Consider the following 14275-nt stretch of genomic DNA (forward strand, 5'->3'; position numbering starts at 1 on the left):
GAGACAGGGTTTCTCTGTGTAGCCCTGGCAGTCCTGGAACTCACTTTGTAGACCAGGCTGGCCTCGAACTCAGAAATCCGCCTGCCTCTGCCTCCCACGTGCTGGGATTAAAGGCGTGCGCCACCACTGCCTGGCCTGTTTGTTTTGCTTTGTTTTTTAAAGACAGGATCTCTCTACACAGCTCTGACTGTCCTGGCTCTCTTGGAGAACAGGATGGCGTCAAACTCACAGAGATCCATCTGTCTCTGCCTCCCAAGTGCTGGGATGAAAGGTATGTGCTACTATGTCTGGTTTAACATTTTTAAAATTATATTTATATATCTATTTCAGGGAGGGCAGTGGGACATGCCATGTGGAGGTCAGAGGGCAGCTTGCGGGAACTGGTTCTGTCTAATATGTAGGTCCTGAGGATTGAACTCAGGGAATAAGGCTCAGCCTGCTCAGCCATCTTCCTGACCCCACCTCACAGGAGGGCTTTTGTCTCTGCCCTTCCCTCTGCCTGGAAGGCTATTTGCCCAGATCTTAGCATGGCTGGCTCCAGGGTACCTGCCACTGAAGGCACCTCTCCAAGCCTACCTCCTCAGAGGGGCCTGCCTAGCCCCTAAGAATAGCAGCTACTTCCTGCATTATTTACTCCGTACTACTCCATAGTATGTTGTCTCCACCATGGCCCTTTCCCGCAATTTCAATGACTGACAGCTGGTTTGCTTGAAAGCCATTCGCCCCACCCACTGAGGAGTTTCAGTAGAGTGGGGCTGTAAAAAAAAAAAAAAAAAAAAAACATGATTAAAATGAAAAAAAAAAAAAAAAAAAAAAGTAAGTGTCATTTTCCACCCTTAATACTTTGTGGCTCCCCATGAAGAAGAGGACCCTTACTGAGTACCTTATATGGCAGATGTCCTTACATTTAGTATCTTGTTGTTGTTGTTGTTTTTTGAGACAGGGTTTCTCTGTGTAGCCCTGGCTGTCCTGGGAAAAAGTTGTTTGCAGTCCCATTATTGCAGGGCTCTTTAAAATGAGGCCGTTGGCATACCATGGCTCACTGGTCTATTCTGACACAAACAACAGGAGCCATTAAGCACTTAAACAATCTTATATCTTTGTCTTTAACAACTTTTTCCCGTTAATAATTAATTAATTTATGTTTATTTACTCCCAGCCTACCCAGTGGAAGCTGATTACTTTGGTCCAAGGACTTAGGCTGGGAGTACTCTATTGAGGAAACAAGTGCTATATAAGAAACAGAATTTCATTAGGCAAAGAAGGCATTTCCTGGAAAGACTAAGTAAGTAGCTTGGAGCAAAGGTGTGGGGCAGGAAAAGTCAGTAAGTCAGGAAAAGTCAGCAAGCACAGGCGGACTACCAAGCACTCTTAATGAGGTTTTGCCGAGGTCTGGGCTGCAGCATTAGTGTATAATGTCAAGGGTTCTCCTGGATCATTCATGGACCGTTGGAAGGGAAGGAAGAGGGACGGGCAAATGCTGCACACACACTGTCGTGGGTGGTCTAGTTGCTTCTCCCAGTAGGAGGGAGGATGGATGGAAAATGCCCTAGTGTTCTGAGCAGGGTCATCTGAAGCTTTCACAACAGAATCAAAGACTCCTGAGGTGAAGGTGCAGTTGGAGAAGCAGGCATGATAGTTGCAATGCTCCATGTCATTGGAACAACATGTATCTTTGCATTGATGGGTTTAATTTTTTTCTGGGCCATCAGATCAGGGGAAGCCATGAGAGTGTGTATTTGTATTTGTGTCTAGGTTTGTTGGTTTGGTTTGGTTTGGTTTGGTTTTTGAGGCAGGGTCTCTCTCAACTAGGCTAAAACTTACTATACACCATGAACTGGCCTTGAATTCAGGGCAATCCACCTTCAGCCTTCTAAGTTCTAGGATTTCACATATAAACCACTTTGCTTAATATTTTTAAGATAGGGTCTTATGTAGCCCATGCTGGCCTTGAATTTTCTATGTTACCAATGATGCCCCTGGACACTTATGATTCTCTTGCCTCTTCCTTGCATATATCAGAATCACAGATGTCCTCCACCATGCCATGTCTAACTTTTAAAACAGCTACACCTTTTATGACAGTAGCTCAAGGAACTTCCCATGGGTCCCATGGGTCCATGAGTAGCTATGGTGTTGCCTGAAGATGATGGGGTTACCATTGTGGTTGTCCTACATAGCTCTGTAGGCCTCCTACAGCATCAGTAAGCTCACACACAGTACAGGCAGGCTCTGGAACAACAGAGAGCATAGAGCTACCTCCCTAGGTGACCTTCACCTCTATCCCTCCTGGGATACTTGCTCCTTTCTGTACCCAGCATCACTGTGACCAGAGGTATGAAAATAGTCTGACAGCTGTCAGTCAAGTGCCCATTGAGCAACTGAACTGCCTGAGTCCAACAGCCTTACTCCTAATGAGGAAGACCATCAGGGCATACGTAACAAAGATCTGACACAGAATTAAATCTTCTCTTTCAGTGAACTTTATCTAACAATCTCTAACTTCTGGCTAAATCTCCTTAAAGAGGGCTGGCACCTTCTGATCTGCCGCCCTGAGATCAGCCAGTACCTGTAGCAAACGGCTGGGACAATAAAGGGCAAGCAAGAACACCGTTAAGCCTTCCTTACTCCAAGGCAGCTGCCTGTTCACGCTCCAAACGAAGGGAGACAGTGGTCCAGGCAAGCAGTGGTAGGTGATGGCAGTGATGTATCTTTAATTCAACATTGGAATGGCATTTTAATGTGTACAGTAGTGGGACTGGTGAATACGGACTTGAGAGTTCATTTCTGAAAATGTTTCCTATGTTGAGAATCTGTACTGCAGTAGATCCCAGGCAAGTACTGACGAATGCTCTTTCAAATCAGATAGTCTCTGGGTCTTCTAGAGGGTTGTGACCTTTGCAGTCTGTCTTTATTGATTTTTCAGAGGTCCAGCTTTTAATCCAGGCACTGTTCTGCTAACTATGAGACATAGATCTTTCCAAATTCCTCTCAGCCAGTCCACGTTCCTTCCATGTTGCGTGAAGAAATGTAGAGCGTACTTCTGTGGAAAATGCCGAAGTGCATGAGATTCTTTGGAAAGTAGGCTACAAAGGGTGTCCTATTAAATACTACAACAAATTCAAAGTTTGTTACAGAAGTGTTCAGGCCATAGTGCAAGTGTTAAAATATGTCAGTGCCAATAGGATACAAGTGTCCAAAAGGAAATAGGTCCAATGTAAGGGAAGGGGAGATAAAACATATTTACTCCAATTCCACATTCTTTTTTTTTAACTTATTTTTTAGATATTTCTTTATTTACATTTCAAATGCTATCCCGAATGTCCCCTATACCCCCCCCCCTGCTCCCCTGCCCACCCACTCCTACTTCTTGGCCCTGGTGTTCTCCTGTATGGTGCATATAAAGTTTGCAAGACCAAGGGGCATCTCTTTCCAACGATGGCTAACTAGGCCATCTTCTGCTACATATGCAGCTAGAGACACGAGCTCTGGGGGTAATGATTAGTTCATATTGTTGTTTCACCTATAGGGTTGCAGACCCCTTCAGTTCCTTGGGTAATTTCTCTAGCTCCTCCATTGGGGTCTCTGTGTTTTATCCTATAGGTGACTGTGGGCATCCACTTCTATATTTGCCAGGCATTGGCATAGCCTNACAGAGATAGCTATATCAGTGTCCTTTCAGCAAGATCTTGCTGGCATATGCAATAATGTCTGCGTTTGGTGGCTGATTATGGGATGGACCCCCAGGTGGGGCAGTCTCTGGATGGTCCATCCTTTCTTCTTAGCTCCAAACTTTGTCTCTGCCACTTCTTTCATGGGTATTTTATTCCCTGTTTTAGGGAGGAATGAAGTATCCACGTGTTGGTCTTCCTTATTCTTGATTTTCTTGTGTTTTGGAGATTGTATCTTGGGTATTCTAGGTTTCTGGGCTAATACCCACTTATCAGTGAGTGCATATCAACTGAGTTCTTTTGTGATTGGGTTACCTCACTCAGAATGATATCCTCCAGATCCATCCATTTGCCTAAGAATTTCATAAATTCATTGTTTTTAATAGCTGAGTAGTACTTGTGTAAATGTACCACATTTTCTGTATCCATTCCTCTGTTGAGGAAATTCATAAATTTCATAAATTCATTGTTTCATAAATTCATAAGTTTCATAAATTCATTGTTTTTAATAGCTGAGTAGTACTTGTGTAAATGTACCACATTTTCTGTATCCATTCCTCTGTTGAGGGACATCTGGGTGGGATTGCAAGCTTGTACAACCACTCTGGAAATCAGTCTGGCAGTTCGTCAGAAAACTGGACATAGTACTAACTGGAAGATCCAGCAATACCTCTTCTAGAAGAGGTATATACCCAGAAGATGTTCCAACTGGTAATAAGGACACATGCCCAACTCCACATTCTTAAGATGCCAAACACAAGGCAATAGAACTGTTACTTTGTGTAACTTCTAAGAACCAGATGAATTCAGTCAGAGGGCATTGACCACTGCCATACTCTGCTGTAACACAGAGGTTTAAGGGAAGCAATACAGAGCTTAGTGTTTCCACACGCACATTTAAATCCCAGCTCTGACACTTGCTTGTTAATTTGCACAGGTTTCCCCCCACGTCTTTAGTTTTGATAAACCAGTCCGTGGGATGCTGATAGTGCTCTGTAATTGCAGACTTTTCTGAATTCTCTGTTAAGGATGCTTAGGTGGCTCTTAGCCCTAATAAATAAATGTCCAGAGACCCAGAATTGTATCAGGGTTTTTAGTGTATCCTTCAGTTTGTTCTTGGTGCTCACTCCCTCTAGGTGCATAACTGATGAAGTTACTGAACACTCTGAAGTATAGAGTCTAAACGTTACCATATATATCCTCATCCTCAACTGAGAGTGCCGGTAGACAGAGCGTAAGAATATAAATGAAGCTAACATTTTAACACACTGTGACTGTAGCCTACACATAGAAAACAAACAATTATCATCAATTCCATCATCATCAAAACTCAGTGTACAGGGAAGAAAACTGCAGAGATCATCACACCGCTTACTAAGCACCTGATGGGATCATCAAGAATTGTTTGATGACATACTTAAGCAAATTATTGCTAGCTGGTGCTTTGCTGGACACAAAGAAATACTTCTTTACAGCTCAGTTACCTGGGGTATGCTACATTACTGGATTTAATTATTTTCCTTTTCAAAGCTGGGTTAGGTTCTCAACATGAACTACTGACTAGAGAGTGTCATGGATCAGGGTGGGGGGATTGGCGCATGTCTCTTTACTGGTTAATTACAAGAATTCCATAGCTCTTTGCAGTCCTTCCCACTAAAAATGCAATCCATCGTCCTCCCCTTTGTCTGTACTGCTGTTATTTCCTTGGCCCAACTTGAGGTATTGAATGGGCTAGTGTCAGCTCCAGGTTTGGGCTTCAACAGACCTTGCTCGTCTCTCTCTCTGCTTCCTTGGCGCTCTGAGTCTATTTTGGGAAGTAGCCAGGCCAGCCTGGAGGGAAAGAGAGGCCATAGAACCAGATGAGAGATCTCAGCAGGAGCTCCCCTGAACCATTCACCCAGAAGTGCACAGAAGCATGACTGGCAGCTGGTCCAGCTAGCTGAGCCCAGCTCATACCATTGATGAAGCATGAACACAGCGTACAGAAAGGACAGAATAAACAACTGTCTTTACTGGTGAACTTGAAGGTTGTTAGGCACCAAATCATGGCTCGGATAATCTCATCTCCCTCCTGAAGTCAGAGGTATGGAAGGAGTCATGGTGGTGACTTTCTTCAACTCTGAATTACTTATACAGTCTTAATATTCTGTGAACAGGGAGGAGTCAAAAGGAGTGGACCATAGCTTCGGGATGTGGGAACGACCCCTCTAATCACTTAGCTTTAGTTTCTTTGCTTGTTCCACCAAGGTAAAGAGAGATTGATTGAATTAGCATGCAACTGAAATTTGATAGTAGCTATATAGTGGAGAGTATTTGCATGCTTGGAAAGTGACCTGATGTTCCTGAACCATTAAGCAAATGTAAGTGCTGGCCCTGTGTCTTCGTTCATGGGGAACTTCTCCTGTAATAGGAAGTCTGTAAATAAAGAACCCAGTGAGCCAAACCCTCCTCTCCTTCCTTTTCCTCTCCAGCTTGGCTCCCTCACCACCACTGAGCCATGGCCCCTAGGACTTCTCCAGCCCAGTGAGTTAGATAGCAGCTCTAAATCAGCTAAGGCACTCCATATAAATGCATTCGGTTTTGATTTGTTTTGTTGTCCGGATCACGGGATGACGTGAAGAGTCTGGGTATTAGTAAATTAGCAAAAAACGGGGACCCAGCTGGCAGTATTCTCCACTCCTGGTGTCTGAGTTCCCTGACTGTGCCATGGGAACTGATTTTTATGCTGCATGTCCCCCCTCCCCCACCTTCTCCTTTGGGCCTTACTCCCAGGTTATCTCGGATTTCCCGCTTCCTTCTCAGTTTCCTCTATAGCTATCTCAGCCATTACTGCAAGCCTCTCATTTGTCTTTTTGGTGAAAACATGCCTGTACTTTGCTGCTTCCTACACACACTCCAATTAGACAGGTGGGGAACAAGGGTCAGTCAATCACTGTGCAGAAACCTTCCCCTGCTCTCACTAACACAATATAATGGCGCACTCCTGAAGAACTTATCCTCCAGACCCCGCAAATATCAAGAACAATGGCACTATTCAAATCCTGGGGTATGGCGTCTTCATAAAGCTGCTCAGTGTGCCTCTGTCTCAGTGACCCCTCTTTGTACCCAGCCGTGGAGGAAGTGACAGACACAAGACCAAATTAGGAGTGTTCGCTGCAATCCACATTCTTTCCAGGCACTCCCACAGATACCTTTTGGACTCAGGTTCTGAAAATCCCTTTTATAGCTAATAGAGAGGGGTTTTCAGGGCGTGTTGCCTAAGTGCATGTCATTGCAGAGTCCTTCCGTGACACTAGCCTTAACTAAGAAGTGATTTCAGCAACAATCATGTCCCTAATACTATGTGTGACTAAATTGGCTTTTGAATCCTAGATTAATACTGAGTACGTGTGTGTGTGTGTGTGTGTGTGTGTGTGTGTGTGTGTATACTCACACAATATTATATAGTATGAATATAAACAAAGAATGCTTGGCCACTAGTACTCCCCAATTTTAGTCATGTAGTAACATCCTCATAGGATTGAGGTCCTGTGTCTATTTCTTCATTCTTGATCCCAGTTCCAGGTAGATTTCTGTAAGAAAGCTTATATGGACCCTTATATAAAATCATTCCTACTTTGTGTGTGTTTTCATAAATGAAAACCTGGTTTGTTATAGACTTCTAGAGATATTCTGATAACTATATCTCTGGAAAATTTCTGCCAATTAGGCATGGCATTCTATATATTATTTTATAAACTGGTTTATAACTGTGTATGCACATGTATATATAATTGGGTATGCTTGTATATTTCTTGAGAAAGAGAATGGAGTTTAAATTTGAAAGAAGGCATTCTCTATCCTGAGTTTGGGAAGACATTCCTGGTCTTAAGAAAGTGAACCATCAACGTATCGAGAAGATAATTATTTACAGGGAAAGAGCAAAGTGCGGCTTTAGTGTGGAATTTGAGTGAAGAGATTTGATAGAAAACAAAAACATGAAAAATGAAAGTAAGGTGCCAGTAATCCTTGCTTGTACTCATATTTATAACACATCTCCTATATCACAAATCATTTTGTCATTTAGATGGAACTGTGGACACCAAACAAGTTGATTTATGGGAAATACTTCGAGCCGCGCCTGGCAGTACAAATGCTTGCTGCTATTCCCACTACAATCTCTTGCAGGCCCATTCCTGTGAAAATAGTGGACGTTTTGCGGGGCAGGATAATATGGTAAAGATCATTCGATTAAATGAGTTGATCCTTGTAGTACTGCTAGGATTTCAGGTCAGCAGTTCACAGTTATTGTCAACAGTGCAGTTAAGCAAAAAAAAAAAAATAATGAGATTTCTACCAAGACTTGTGGGAATCATGGAAAAATCAGGGAATAAAGAAAGCTTATCAAAGTATTAGACATTAGGATTAGGCCTGAAGACAGGGTAGAGAGAGATTTGGACAGATGGGGAAAAGGAATGGAGACCCAGGCAAGGGCAGAGCTCTTGGGGAACACAATTCCAGGAGGATGAAGGGGAGAAACGAGGCAGTGGCAGGTTTTAAAGTAACTTCTCTGACCTTGGAGAAGAGAGGAGTTCATTATCACTAAAAACATCCGATGCAAGGAGCCTTGCGATTGCCTGTAGGGTGAATTAATTTTTGAAATAGCAAGGTCACATACGGAGGGAGCTCTCAGAATGTTATATAGTACCGTGAGGAAAGACTGAGCAAAGACACTGGATGCTGATGAGCAAGCAACCTGGAGCGCTTAGAATTTGGCACACAGTAAGCATACTAGCATATAGGTCCAAAGGCTTCAGGCCCACAGCGCAGCCGTCTTGTTACTCCTTCTCTCCTGTATTTTGATGAATGTGAAAGGAAAATTGGATATTCTGAAAAAAGACAAACTAGAGATTTTTATTAATAGTAATTAATCAAAAATCTTAATAACAATTGGTTATTTTGTTTCCTCACCTGAGAAAGGTGGCAAGGTATATAAAAGGTGAAGGGTGTTTCTCTCTTCCTGCTTTAGATCAGTATCTGACTTAACTCACCCCTCTCGCTGTTTGGGGGAAGCATATATATTTTGGTAGAGATCTGGAAGCAGGCAGTGTTCTGAACAATTGCAGCACCTTAAGTCCTTGTGTCTGAGACGGGGCGAGATTTAGTGATTTGGAAGGGGGCGGGGCTTCACAGAAACTACTCAGTTTCTACAAGATCCAATCCCTGAGAAGCATTGTTTAGGAATGTTATTCATTTGTCTCAATATATATATATATATATATATGTATATATATATATATATATATACATACATATATATATACATATATAGAGATTATATATATAATCTGTATATATATTTATACATATATATACAGATTATATATATAATCTGTATACTCTACACATATATTTGTTTATATATGTGCCTATGTATCCAATATGTGTTTAAATATATGCACATGCAGGAGAGAATACAGCATACTTCATATCTTTTGTCCCCGGGAAGCTTCATTCCATGGTGATTAACAGTCTGAGTAACACTTGCTTATTTAGAAACCGAGTACAAGTCTTGCTCCACAGGGAAATTTGGTTATAAGGCTCACATGATCTCACCCTGAACACTGTATAATATCTTCCAGATCCAAATTGTCTCCAGATCAACCCAGACCATGTTTGAAATACCAGATGTTTTATACCCCTTCCTCTTCCCCCACCCCCTTTTCTCTTTCAAATACATAACATGCAATCTCTCTGCTCTGGATCAAGAGGGTCACCTGAAATGTTGCCAACATATCTGGTTTCTTGACATGATTATGGAGAAATTGATGCCACTTCCATTTCTAACTCTAAAATAAACAGAGAGAAGCAGGGGATTGGAGACTCGGGTCATGGAAATGTAAGCTAAGTTTCTGGAGCCTATAGTTATGGTTATTTAATGCGTCTTGTTTGTGACTAGTATTTCAAGATAACTATTGTAGAGGAACTTTTATTCTTTTAGAGGACCTTGATAGGTATTCTCAAAGCCTAGCTATGATTTCTCCGAATATAGTCAATCCTGAGACCTGTTGTTTTCTTGGACAATAAAGAAGAAAAAATTAATCTGTCATATCCTTCTATTGACACTGGCCAGAATGTGTTGCTAAAATTATATACAGGAGGCAACTTCAGAGCCTGTGAGCTTATGAAAACCATGTGTTTTTAAGGCTCCAATGTTGATTCTGAAGGGAATGTGATCACACAGTGCTGGTGAGATAGAGATGCATGACAGAACTGAGCTGTGTCACTCATGGCTGGACTTGCTCCTGTCCTATACATACTTTTTAAACTGAGGTGATGGTGGCTTGCAGGAGCTGAGCATACACTGCCTTTCTCAAATGATCATTTCATGCCTAGCTTGGACAGGTTGCTAAGTGGCTAACTGAAGATAAAAGTTACCCAACATATGATTTGCAGTCATAATTTTAGAATTTCAAAAAAGTTGGAGTCAATCCCATTCAATTCTTTCCTTAGCTAGATGAAACTCAGAGGACAAAAATGACTTCAAAAAATTATTGAATGTGGCTGGTGACACTGTGGGGCCAGACCACAGTTTCCTTGACTCTTCAATGGTCTTTCTTCGTTTGCACAGTTCTCAGTTTTGTTATTTCTCTAATATTTATAACTATACAGTTCTCATCATTTTCTTGCATTACTATTACACATAAGCACATAAGTGGGAGTGGTCATGAGTCCAAGGATCTGGATTACATTGTCTAAACAGCCAGGTTGCCTTAGCTGTCAAGGACCTAACAGCTAGGCATCCCTCTTCACTCTTCCACCCTACATAGCCTGGAAGGCATCCTGAGTATCACTAACACCATCTCTAGTACTCCTCACCAAGGGTTCTCAAGCACAGAGAGCTGGGTGCAAACTAGCCTGTAAGACCTGGGTGTCCAAACATAAGACTTACCTCTTTTGTTAAAAAGAAGACTGTGCCCAATTGGGGGTAGTCTGTGCTGAGGGCAAAGAAAGGGAAGACATGCAGAGAAGATTCTGGGTCTTATATATGTCAGGGACTCCTGAACGTGGCCTAAACTAGAGAGAGTAGTTGCTGTAACCATTAGAACAAATAGGGCTCATGAATTGAAATTCAAGACTTGGGGCAGCCCAGATCCTCTGGCACTGTGTCTTAAAAGATATGGAATGTACCTTAAACAGCTCAGAGGTGGGTGGTTCTGGCTCTGCAAAGTAGAACTGGTAAATTATCCTTCATTCGACTTCTGAGAGGGAGGCTGACACTCCCAGAAGCCTCAGGAGAAAAAAAAAAAAAGCCGAAGAAAGTTGATTTATTCTTGTAGATCTATGTCCTCTACAATGTTATTATATCAATCTTAGAATTGCATTCCAGATTGTAACTCAGTCTGGATGCAGGTACAGCTGCAGAACAAGGAATGAGAGTGTGGATCACAAAGCTCTTTCCTTAGAGATTTGTGTTTGTTTGTCATAATTGAGGTTGCAAATTCTTACCCAATCAGGGGGCATAAGATAAGAGATCCTTAGTTGGGTGTCAACGAGGCTTAAGATTTGTAGACCAACATGTGGATAAGTAAAATCATTTCTGTCATAGGCAGACTAATTCATTGCCAGCCAGAATCTGTCTCATGGCTTTGGTTGCTAGCAATGATTCTGAAAACTAGGTGTCTTTTGTGTGTGTGTGTGTTTTGTTTTGGATTAGGACTTCTTCTTTTGGGTCACAGGGCACGCTGTGACCTCTTTCTCCCCTACATTTACCTCCCGTTAGGGACATTGTTGTTGCCTTCTCTAAGTCTGGCCACTCAGAAAAGATGAAAATATGTGTGTTTGGAAAAAAAAAAAAAACAACTTAGTGTTAATCTAATTTAGGTCCAGACAAACCCAGATAGGTGAGCACACGTATCTTAGTGCTCACGTGAGTTCGAAGATTCTTGTTCAGCCTGTCTTGTGTTGGTGACCATATGGTTGAGAGTTCATGCGTGCAGCTTCCCTGTCACATCTAGAAGGTTCTATCTAGCAGCAGGCATCTGGTCCTCTGGCTTTTTACAGTTCCACCCCTGCCATGTTCCCTGAGTCTATTGTAGGTGCACCATTGGGTTTGGGTATGCCATAGTCAGCTGTTCTATGCATTTTGTCCAGTCGTGGGTTCTGATCATAGTTTCCATCTGCTGCAAAGAGGCACTTCTCAGATGAGGAGTGAGAGATACACTTCTTATATACGGGCATGAGAACATGTATTTAGACTGCATGTATGTAGTCTACTGCTTTAGGGACGTGGCAGTAGTTAAGTTCTCCTCTAGTGTCCATGACCTCTTAGCTATAGATAATTTTTTTGGTTTTCAGTACTAGGATGAAATCTCTATGGGGTGGATCTAAAGTCCAAGTAGACCGAGGCTGGTTATCCCTCAAATAAAAGTACCACTATTGCACCATTGTATCTTGCCAGGGTTGTCAGTGTAACATGTAGATTACAACTGGAGAAGCCTGCCGATTGCTTTTCTCTCTTGTCATCCCTCATAACCCCTCTGGGTCCCATGAAGCTAGCCCTCAGGAAGGAAGGAAGTTCCAGAATGTATTGACGTTTTGATCCTGAGCAAATGCTGAAAACTTCCTGGGTTTCATGTCAGTCGTCTGTAAAGAACAGAGCGGAAATAGTGCCTGCTTCCTAAATGTTTTGTGAGGTTTTGTAAGATTTAAATGGTATGATACTTTTATTTGTAGTTGCCGTGACTGTAGTTTCGTAATATCAAGTCACCCTTTAATTGTAATTCCTAAACTCTGTCACACATTTGCATTGCCGTCTCTCCCCTTGGTGGTCTCCCTGTACTGGCATTAACAGCACATAAGGGGCAAAGCCATGAGTCCACAAGTTTTGTGACTTTCAGTATGTGTGGTCTTCTATAAAGTTGTATTTTGCTTCTCTTCCTTTCATGATAAAAGCAACGAAAATATAAAGAATGCTATCTATGTTCTCGAAGCTTCCGTTTACATGCCTGGCGTCAGAGTTGGCTAAACAATGTGAAACTCATAAAAGATTTGCTTGAGAGTTACATCAACAAGAGCGTTAAGTGGAATTAAAGGTGTGATTTATTGAATTTTTAAAAATGTAAAATTTCATAATAAATTCCCTTTTTTCCTCCCCTTAACAGATGGGCTTAGGCCACGAGCAAGGATTTGGAGCCCCCTGTCTAAAATGCAAAGAGAACTGTGAAGGATTTGAACTACACTTCTGGAGGTGAGCTCCTGAAACCCTAGTATCCTTAGTCTTTCCCCGCTTGGGCAGGGCCCCTGGGCAGTGTTCTCACACTCACTGACAAGCTCTTGGGCACAGCTCCTTAGCAAGTGAAAGAAAAGCGAGCTGTTCTGTGTTCACATCATGAAGTGGGTTTGCCGATAACTATATGCAGAGTTGGTTGACTTCTTTGCTATCTTCGAGATTTCCTGTGATGCCCCAAATATAGACTATGCCTTTCTGAATGGCAGAGGGGTTTATGGTAACCCCTTCGCACTGTCAATTAGCTTGTTATGAACAATGAACTCCTCGTGGCTCATACCTACTATTGCGGTGCAGTCAGCGCGCACGCTCCGTTGCGCGTCCATCTCCTAGGTGCCAAGAAACGACACGATGTTTAATTCTTAAAAATTATCTCAGAAGGAGTTTTATTACTGAGAAACTTTTAGGAACTTGACACCTTTAAAATTTTGTTGCTAATTTTTGAATGAAATGCGTGTATCTGAAAGGCAGAAGATAATGATCCCTAAAAATCTAAAAAAGGAAACCAGCTCTTTCAAAGGACATAAAAGTTCTTCCACATGCCTACTGGAAGTTATAGTCAGCATAGTATTGTTAAAATAAAAATCAATTATTCAGAGCATAGTGGTTCCCCTGTGGTAATAAACATTTTTTTTTCAATAGTGATCATTGGGCCCACAGCCTCATGGATGCAAAGCATTTCTCCACTGAGCTGTAGCTCCAGTCCACACTGAATTCCATTTAACTCCTACTTCCATGTTTCAGATTATCATAGAAAACTAAAATAAAGAAGTTTCGATAGCCACTATGTCTGTATACAGTGTAAGCTAAAGGGAGATATAACAAAATCTGACATATTCGTCTTCTTTAAAAGCTTGCATGTTTAATAAGCTCTAGGTGACAGACATAAATACCTTAAAGAATAATGGCAAGAGGAATCCGTCTTTCCACAAGTAATGGATCAGTTCTTTATTTTTATTTCAAAGATCTTAGATTTTTCCATGAAATTGGTAAATTCCAGACTTAAGTAGCTTCATTGCCTGTAGGTTAATGCAAAGATAATATCACTGAACACAGAACAATTTCTCAGGATTAGAATGAGGTTATCTACAGGTACTACTGAAGGGCCAGAATCACAGAGGCTCAAGCCTCACCATAAAACTTGTCTGCTTGCTTTCCATCCATCTCTCCTCCTCTTCCTCCTCTTTCTCTTCCTCCTCCTCCCCCCTTCTCCTCCTTTTCCTCCTCTTCTTCCTCCTCCTCCTTTTCTTCTTCTTCTTCTTCTTCTTCTTCTTCTTCTTCTTCTTCTTCTTCTTCTTCTTCTTCTTCTTCTTCTTCTTCTTCTTCTTCTTCTTCT

The 14275-nt window shown here is 41.9% G+C and overlaps 1 protein-coding gene across 1 annotated transcript in view; it reads left to right on the plus strand.

Annotated features, from left to right (window-relative positions):
• Tes (testin LIM domain protein) overlaps positions 1–14275 on the plus strand; it is a 39826-nt gene that overhangs the window by 8415 nt on the left and 17136 nt on the right. Inside the window, exon 2 of the mRNA XM_021190406.1 lies at positions 12815–12900. Coding sequence (XP_021046065.1) covers positions 12815–12900 — 86 coding nt within the window. The remainder of the gene's footprint in view (positions 1–12814; positions 12901–14275) is intronic.

Source organism: Mus pahari, chromosome 2, assembly GCF_900095145.1.
Source record: "Mus pahari chromosome 2, PAHARI_EIJ_v1.1, whole genome shotgun sequence".
Classification (NCBI taxonomy): Eukaryota; Metazoa; Chordata; class Mammalia; order Rodentia; family Muridae; genus Mus; species Mus pahari.